Here is a 9,532-nt window from a genome sequence, read left to right as displayed (position 1 = left end):
GCTGGTCTTTCCCTCTGCAGTGGTGGTGCCCCTTGGGGCTGCCCAGGCAGGCTGCTAGTGGGCCGAGTGCTGCCCCAGCTTGGAGGCAGCACCTGGCCTGCTAGCAGCCTGCTTGGGCAGAACTGAGGACACTACCACCGTGGAGGGAAGGACTTGGGCCCCCCGCAGCTCAGGGTCCACTGGCAGCTCACCCCCACAACTGCAGGCAGGCTCTGCTGAAAAAAATAAAGCACTGAAGCCCCTAAATGGAAATGGTGGGTTTTTAATTTTTACAATGAAAAATCCACCAATTAAAAACCCACTGTTTCAATTTAGGGAACTAAACCCCTGTCACGTGTACAAGTGGCCAGAGAGGCTGCAATATTCTCACGCTCCACAGTGATAAAATGGCAGAGCTGATATTAGAACATCCCAGATCCTGAAGCCTGGCCCAGGACCAAATCACTAATGCATGCTGCCTCCAAGATAATGCTGCTGTGTGGTTGCAAAAGAAAAACAGAAAGCTATATTGGTTTCTGGTTCATGGAACAGGGTTGAGACATTATGGGCTTGAAGTGGGAATTGCTAGGTGATGTTATATGGCCTCTGTTACAGAAACCAACATAATATTGATCCCTTCCGACCTGGAAAATCTAAGGGTGACTATACATGTGCTCCAGGGTGGAGGTGAGGGGAAGGTTTAAAGCGCCCATGGCACCATGTGTATTCACTGTCCTGCGCTTCAAAATGACGGCTGGGGCGCTTTAACTAAAGCTCATCAAACGAACTTTAGTTAAAGCATCCCCACTGCCATTTTGAAATGTGGGGACGCTGAATACATGTGACACAGAGGCTGCTGGAACATGTTAATTAACACACTCCAGCAGACTCACAACAGACTCGATCGAGTCTGCTCTGATGCGTGTTAATTAACACGTCAGAGCAGAGGTCTGTCATGTGTATAGGTGCCCTTAGTCAATAAGAATTTTTCCTAAGCCTAGATCAGAGTTCAGCATATAGGTAGAAAGGTGCCTGCTCTGAAGAACTTAGGCTTTGAACCTTGTGAAATCTGATTCTGAACCCCCCTGGGAGTTCAGAGGGCTACTGTAGTGAAAACAATGCGGTATCTGCTCTTAAATCCAGTCTCCAAGCTATAGAATGTTTTTCCAAAAAAGGACTAGAACTGTACAGTTGGAAAAGAACAGCCTAAAAGGAGACAACAGAAGCATATGAAACAATATAGAAATGATGAACGAGAGAGAGAGAAAATTAGCTGGATGTGATCGCTGGCAACCAGTTTCAAAAGGTTAATAGAAAGAATTTGCAATGTGCTGTGCAATGAATACAATGTCTTCAACCCTTTGAGGAAATGTTGGCAAAATAAGGGTTGGATCCCACCTTTCCTTGCATCAAGGACAGTTTTCATTCCTGTTCTCTACAACTTAAAAGTGATGGTGGGGGGGACCACATGCTGAAGTAGTCACGGGCCCAGGGCTGCACGCTTTGGGGGCTACAAGCCCTGCCTTCCCCTGCTGGAGTAGCATGAGCCCCCCTGTTGCTGTATGGGCAACATGAGCCCACCAAGTCCACACTGCATGAGTCCCCTTGCTGTTGCCACCAGTTGGGGCGAGTTTGTCCCTCCCCTACCCACCACTGTTGCTGAATCAGCCTACTCCCACAGTTGGGTAGCCCAAGCCTCCCTGTTCCTGCCTGGGCAACAAATTTCCTGGGCCCCTCTGGCTAAGCTGCTCTGCTCCAAAGATGCTGACTGCTGCCACAGAAGCAGGAACAGGCCAGACAGAAGCCCACATGCTGCACATTAACCCCTCATGGGCCACCAGTTGCACAGCCTTACTCTAGATGCTGAGTAAATTCCTAACAATATAAAGAAAAGAGCTGCTAGAGGAGCTTAAAGTTGATCTTGGGCTCTTCAGTTTAAAATGTTTAAATTGGTTCGTTGCAGCTCGTATTTGCGGAGCCCATCTCTCTTCAGGACCAGAGCTTAAGAACATGAATGACTCACACTAAATCCAAGAAGGAACCATAAACCTGTAGACGGTGATGATAGTCATATCAACCACAAATATGGCCTGTGACAATACTTGCAGTATGAGATGCACTTAAACATTTTTTATTACTTTACTTCTACAAAGCAGACAACCTCAAGCATCAATGCTGAAGAGGCAATTTCTTGCCACTGTGGGCAGGAAAGAAAGGTTTAAAAAAACCAAATATCTTTCCAAGGATGTATCCTTCAGCCATACTGAGGTCTAGGCATCTCTCAAGGGTGAAGTCGTTTCTGGCTAAAATATGGCCAACGCAATTTACCTGTTTGCGGAATTTCATCCAGGTGCAGGTTATGGGGGCAGTTCCTACGACTTTGCAGAACAGTTCCACGGATTCCCCAGCACGGACTTTCCTGTCTTCTGGGAACTGAGTGATCTGGGGGGGAAGAACTGATAAAAAGAACCCTCTATTTAGAGACCTACACTTTCTATCTTTGCTAACAGCTGAGCACAAGCATCTCTCAACAGAATTTAGTCCCATTTGATTAAATCACAAAATGATATGTATCCATGACTTGCAATGTATTGGTTCTCTGGCCCCAGGAAGAAGGCAGAACTGAACGCACGGCACTTCTGTCATATGGAATGATGCTGACTTCCACCTTGGGCGTGCGTATGGTTCACACCTGCCTTTGCCACTTGAGCCGAAAGAGCAGCTGGCAGCAACAGTACGCTGTTGCCCTCTGTGTGGAAGAGCTACATGAGAGCAGAGGCACACAGTGCCAGTGGGCAATCTTAGCTATTTGTTGAAGCAGAGGAATGGAGGGACCTGGGACTGCTGGATTTGGAGGGATGTTTGTGTTAGTGGTTACAAATTCTCCTTCTGTCATACTTTAGCTCTTGCCCATCCTTCCTCTGCTCCAATCCACATCTTTGGCTCATTCAACCCATTTTCCACCTTCTCATTCCACTGCATGTAGATTAAATACTTTTTTCTTTGTATCCTTGTCTGGGCATCACAGAGCAGGGACAAAGAGCACGTGGAAAGCCAGTCTGCTAGCTCCCTGGGGAGATGATGTGTCAGCAACCCCTGGCAGGAGAGGGAGGCAGCTGCAAGGGAAATGCTTCCCATTGCTTGCAGCTCCAGGGTGGGACACATCCATCTGCTCTGTGGGGATGGTGCACGTGCACCCTGATTGGCATGTGGGAGCTATGAGGGAATGGGGAATGCCATTCAGAGAATTTAGCTGCCAACCTAACCTGTCTCTCCTGAGCATATGCAAACAGAGACTCTTCAGAGGTTTTTCTCTTTGCCAAATTTAGGCATTTTTTTCAGGGACAGCAGAAGGCACAAGCTAGGCACTGGATCACTTTCCCTCCCCCTCCTCCCCCAACAACTTTTGAGCCCCTGCTCCAAAGCATAAAGGCATTAAAATTAGGCTGCCAGATTTTTTTTTTAACAAGGGCAAAACAGCTCAGTGTTTCCATCACCTCTTTCTGGGAAATGGCTAAGCATTTTTTGGCTAAAACTTTTCAGACTGCTGTCTGGGGCAGACAGCTGACACCAGTCTGATTAGTTAAAAGATGGCAAAATTATAAGCAACTGAAAGCAAGTGCCTTTAAAAAAAAGAGGTCAGGCCTCTGAGGTCAGGCACCGTAAGTGGTGCCTCTTCTATAAATCTTGCCTCAATATAGCCTTATAAAAGAGCAAAGTAAGGGAACTTAGTATTCAATCCCCCCAAAATGCAAGGTAACAATTGCAGTGAGAAAGATGTTACCTTCTCTTGGAAATCTTATCGCTTTATTGTCTAGTCTTGCAGAATAACATAATGCAACCATTTACCTGCCTTCGGGGGGGTCTTTGGAGCTGGTTTCTTCTTTACTGTTGCTTCACCTAAGGAAAAAAGAAATTAAACCATTCATGAGAAAATGCATTTTGAGAGGCACTAGTTTAATTACAAAAATATTCCCATTCCTGGCAGAATTGTGTCAATTAGCTCACTCCACAAGGAGATCTACTTCCTACTAGTAGTGGGCAAAAACAAAAACTTTAAATACTGTCAGGGATCCTGGCTTTACCCTCAGGATACTCAGATTGACAAATGGACATTTCAAAAGCCTCAGGAAGTACCCACTTTCCTGTGTGATCTGTGCCTATATTAACCATTGAGTACCCACCATACTCAGCCCATTGAAGTGAGGCTGCCACATCGCATTAAACTACTACAATCCATAACAAGATGATTTTCACCATAATGTTTTAATGTTAAAAAAGGCAGAATGATTTAGGAGACACCCCGGTTAAAACCAGGTAATCCATTTTGTATTTTTTTATCAAGCAACTCCAGAGCCAGCACAGATATTAGCATATGTGGGAACTGAGTGTTATACTCCACATTTATGAATGGGGAGAGAACTTGCCAATTCCAAATAATACGATTTAAAAAAAAAATATGGGCCTTCATTTGAAACCTAAGCATGCTTTAATACAGGTACCTATATCCATGTGTAGGCCACACAACAGAAGTGTGGATAGGCTTGATTTTTAAAGATGCTGGGGACCTACAGCTCCAGTTGACTTCAACTCAAGTTAGGTGTGCTTAACACCTTCAGATACCAAACTAGATCCACTTTGGTGCCTAAGCACAGCTATGACAGCCCAACCTTGTTTGAATGATCTAGTCCAGAGGTGTCAAATTCACTTTGTACCCTGGGCTAGATATGGACCACAAGGCTGGACATGGCCCAGTGCTGGTAGCCACGGTAGTGGCCACTGCAACGGGGGTGGAGAAAACAGCCACAAGCTTGGCAGGTGCTTGTCCTGGCAGAGGTGCACAAGTGGCAGCGGGGCCAAGAAGTTGCAGGGCAACTGAGGACTGTATTGTATGGCCCTTGTTCACCCCCCTGCTACTGATAGCCATGTCCTGGAGCCTGTGGCAGGCCCCTCCCCCAATTCCCCAGGCCCACTGGCTCCAAGGCCAGCATCCAGTTCATAAGCTGTATGTTTGACATCCCCATTATTTCTTAAAAATGTAGCTGGTTATACAATAGCTGGCACATTACACTAAAAAAAAAAAAAAAAAATAGCTCTTGTTTCCTTTTAACCCTCCCCTTTAAGGAGATATTTAACATTCTGGACTCTTAAAAATTTGGCATCAGCATTTTCTTCTTGAAGCACTGGAGGATATAACAAGAACTGCTGTACTTCCACTGTTCCAAGCTTTGAAATCAGTCATGTAGACAGCAAACAAAGTATGAGTATTTTACATTACTTGCATGAGTTAACAATGGAAAGCACTGGCCAATGCATGCTACATGTCTCCTGCCTGTGCTTGGTCCACACAAGGTCTCAGGCTGCTGCAGAACATAACTGCAGGCCTATCTCTAGTTCAAAGCTGTAGAGACTCAATGCTTTTAATTTTGGAGGTCCCCAGTTGCAAGAGGTGGCAGCTGCCGTGCTATCTCTGCCTTGGATTGTTAACACAGAAAAAGCCTTGTAAATACATTTTACCTTTCAGCAACATATTCTTTTCTCTGTGGTCTTTTTTTGGAACCGTTTGCTAATGTAATTTGGACAATGTAATCAGTCTGTATCACTTTCTATAAACAGCTTTGCTTTATGGCATTTCCCCTGAAACCTGTTTTTAGTTTTCACGTGTTCTACATTTACAGGTTTTGGTTGGAACAAGTAGTACCATGCTACAGAGAAAGGCTGTTCTCACAGCGCTTACATCTGAGTCAAAAACAGGAAGCACTTGATCCCTCTCAAGAAACCCTGTTCCTTAGAGATTGCCAGCCCAATTTAGCTTGCTTGAAGCCTGGTCTGATATCCAAATTTTAAGGTGGTTATTCTAGCGTTACTGAAGCATAACAGCATTCACTCCTTCTCACGAGACCTCGTCCTATTCAAAAGACACTTCCAGAAAATTAAGTTTGTTGCTTTTTTGAGTCAGCTGCCAACTTATCTGTTGGCTCTATTACATCTTCAAGACTTTAATAATGACTGTTTACTTATGTAAAGTATATATACTTCCAGCTTGGTTCTTTCCCCCATAACTTCATGGAAGAAAAAAAAAGCGATGCCTTAAATGTAGTACTGAGGACTCCTTATTCTAAGCATGTTGTTGGCCTGTTTTACTATCTGAACACATGCTGAACGTCCTTCATTGGATGAGAAGCCCCAGTGACCTCAATAAAACTACTTAGGTGAGTAGGTGCCAGCGACTGAAGGCCATGGACTGTGACCCATTTTTTGGGGTTTTTTTGTTGTTCTCCCGCCCTGGCAGGGGGTCGGGCTAGAAGATCTACTAGGTCCCTTCCGACCCTTAATCTATGAATCTATGACCCCCTGATTGTACTGGGAATCCTCCAAGTTGGGTTTCATCTAACTATCACTGAAGTCAATGCAAGATCTGGAATGACTTTAGTAAGAGGGGAAGCCCTGTGTTATTTTTTTAGCATGGCTCTGTTATTGTACTATGCCATGAATACTGACCTGATTACACCCTCATCATATATATTTGATATGTGCGTTTGTGCATATTGCCTTATTTTACTGTACTGCTCATCAGTTTCCTCGTCCCTGCTGTGAGAACGTTAGCTGTCCTCAGAGTAATAAGGTCTTTAAAAACAGCACCTATGATCTAACTGCCTATGTACCAAAATAGGCCTAACTTGAAAGACATCAAGGAATATGTGCCATTTGCTAAATACTCATGCTTCACTGAAGGTCCAATTGCCATTTTTCAGAAACTTCAGTACAGGGCAGAAACCACCAAGACAAAATGTTTCGATCCTACATGGTTTACAAGAAGCTCTCTCTGATACAAGTAATCTGTTCACAACACAAATTATATACCTGTTGTAATAACCAAGCTAACAGGCAGGGTGGTGAATGAAGTCCCATCTCTCTCTGAAGTCTCTTGCTTTTTCCAAGATTCAGTCCAACTCTGTATCTCTCAAGATCTTTTTCCCCTTCTTGGTTGCCTATTTTATTCTCTTTCTTTACATATGATCCTAATTTCAAGGACACACACACACACCTTCCCATCTACCCATGTATATACACACAGATCTATCTCTTCTCTCTGCCTATCTGCTATCAGCCACTCCTTGCCCATAAAAAGGATACCAGATCACTTCATCCTGCATTATTTACTCTTTCACAGTTAAATTCAGTGACATGCACTTCATCAGTGGCCATGCACAGTACTTATACAAAGATGAGGATGCACAACGAACTATCTTGTTCTATATTTATGCTGCAAGTGAAACAAATGGACAGATCTTATCCCTGGGAAAACTGAGAGCCAGTTTAAAAGACTCTTGCATCAGGGAGGATTTCCATACCAGCTGAGCAAAGCACATAAACCTATCACCTCACTCAGCTGGGGACACTGTAGTTCATATAAAGATCCAGGATTTTTTCAGGACATTATACATACTCAACAGACTGTCCCTGCACTTCATCAAAAGGATTCAGACTAAGAAAGGGATGCTGGGAGATCTGATATAGTACCCTGATCTTATTTTGCAGGCATAAGCAGACTTGGGCAGGAAACAAAAGCTGCTCAAGAGCCTCACATTTTTTTGAGGCTGGGGCACCTGGAAGAGGAATGTGTGAGAGCACAGGCATGTGTAGGCATAGAGCCTCTTCCTGCTTTCATTAACAAAATCTGCTCCATTGTTCTTAAACCTTGCCCTAAAAATTCCCGCTTATCTCATGTGTCTTCTGCAAACAGCAAAACCAAATTTCTTTTAATAGCTCTGGAGGCAGTTACCAAAAAAAAATCCAGCAAGATTAACCAAGATGACAAGGTCAAATGATTGTTTTCATTAAAATATTTGAGGCTCTTGGAACTGTTAGTTCAAGGCTGCTTCTGCTGTTTAAAAAAAGACAATGTCTCTCTCCTGCTATTTACATTGAGATGGGATGAAGCTGAACACCAGCCTGGTGGAGGAAAAAGGACATAATATTCTCTCCCTAAATGAGCTGGCCTCCTAGAAACTACATAACGTAAATAGTGCCAGGCTGGTATTTACATAACTGTATAGACAGGTTTGTCTGTTAGGGAGCTTGAGTCAGGGGAGGATATACACTGAAAGGGAAAGCCAGATTCCTTTGCCAGCTGCTATCTTATGGAACATTTGGTTGTGTTGTTTCCCTGGCCCCGACGCTGAATTCATGGGAGCAGAGATGCTCAGAAGCCTCTGCCTTTCTTTGGTGTTTCCCTTTTTTGGAATTTTACTAAAAATAGTCATAGCCCTCCCTCTCCTGGAAATGGCTCCTGCACAGTTTGCTTCATAAAAGCATCCAGTAGAAAACTAATAGAATTGCAACAGGGATACTCGATCATTTGAGTGAAGCCAGAATTTTTCACTGAGCCCTGCAATTCAACAAGATATCCCTATTCCAGGTAGCACCTCCCATGAGTCCTAACCCCTCTGGCTGCAATAGGATTGAAGCACATGCCTAAAGTGAAGTATGCTGGGAAAGCACTGGGCAAAGATCTCACTCAGCAGGTCCTCGGCATGCAGCAGAGCCTGTCTCCATGGAGGTTTCTTCTGTCTCACCGTAGACTGAAAAAGGAGCAGGCGAATCTGTGGCTGTTGAACCTACTAGCAAATACCACCTACTCATGCAGGGAGACCCTGTAGAAAGAGGAACCAACCAGCTGAATAAGGATGAGCATTGTGCTTGGAGACTGTAGTAACTATCCTGCTCCTACGAAACCAGAAATTGGATGTCCTCATCTTGCATGAATGCCGTACCCACCAAGGGGAGGAAATCTCTCTCCTGCTGGGGCTGTTCAAATGAGAGTGACAAAAATTATTAGAGGCTTGGGAAGAGAGACTTATAAGGGAAAGCTGAAAAAATAAGGGCTATTTAGAAGGAAAGACGGAGGGGGGATTTGATATCAATCATCAAATACCTGAATGGCAATTACAAAGAGGATGGAGATAGTCCTGGGCCCTGAAGCCACAAAACAGCCTCAAACTGCAGCAGAGGAAATTTAGGTTGGAGATTAAGAACTCTCTCCCTCTGAGGGTGGTGAAGGCTACCCAGACAAACTGTGGAATCCCAACCCTGAAAATTTTCAGATAGGTTAGAAAGACACTTGACTGGGTTTAATCGGGGATGATCCTGCCTTGAGCAGGTGGTTGGACTAGATAACCTCATGAGGTCCATCGCTGCCTTACTTTCCTATGATCCTATACATATTGAATAAATGGTTATACACAGACAGCCTCCCTTAAGAGAACACTGTTAGGTTTGCAAAGTCAAGTTTTCAAAGGTTAAGAAATGCCAGAGCTATAGTTGTTCGTGCAAATTGAATTTGGTCCCAGTATGCACATGCTTTATGACACACCCTCCTGCAGGGAGGCTGTTAGGAAGGCCAAGGCAGAAATGGAGCTAGGGCTAGAGACCAGAATTAAGGATAATAAAAAATACTTTTTCAAATATATATGAAGTAAGAAGTAGGCACCGGGTAACGCGGGGCCCCTACAGGATTGGCTTGGCAATCTGGTAATTGCGGCAAATGAAA

At 44.3% G+C, this 9,532-nt stretch overlaps 1 protein-coding gene across 3 annotated transcripts in view; it reads right to left on the bottom strand.

Annotated features, from left to right (window-relative positions):
- The window catches only part of MYLK (myosin light chain kinase), a 286,443-nt gene that overhangs the window by 94,567 nt on the left and 182,344 nt on the right, over positions 1–9,532 (bottom strand). For all 3 annotated transcript variants that reach the window (XM_019522572.1, XM_019522573.1, XM_019522574.1), the window contains 2 exons: positions 3,829–3,879; positions 2,308–2,435 (listed from right to left, as the gene is read on the bottom strand). In XM_019522572.1, the coding sequence (XP_019378117.1) occupies positions 2,308–2,435; positions 3,829–3,879 (179 nt within the window). The remainder of the gene's footprint in view (positions 1–2,307; positions 2,436–3,828; positions 3,880–9,532) is intronic.

This window comes from Gavialis gangeticus, unplaced genomic scaffold (genome assembly GCF_001723915.1).
Source record: "Gavialis gangeticus isolate Ggan-Ray unplaced genomic scaffold, GavGan_comp1, whole genome shotgun sequence".
NCBI lineage: Eukaryota > Metazoa > Chordata > Crocodylia > Gavialidae > Gavialis > Gavialis gangeticus.
This window is presented reverse-complemented; position numbering and strand designations above follow the sequence as displayed.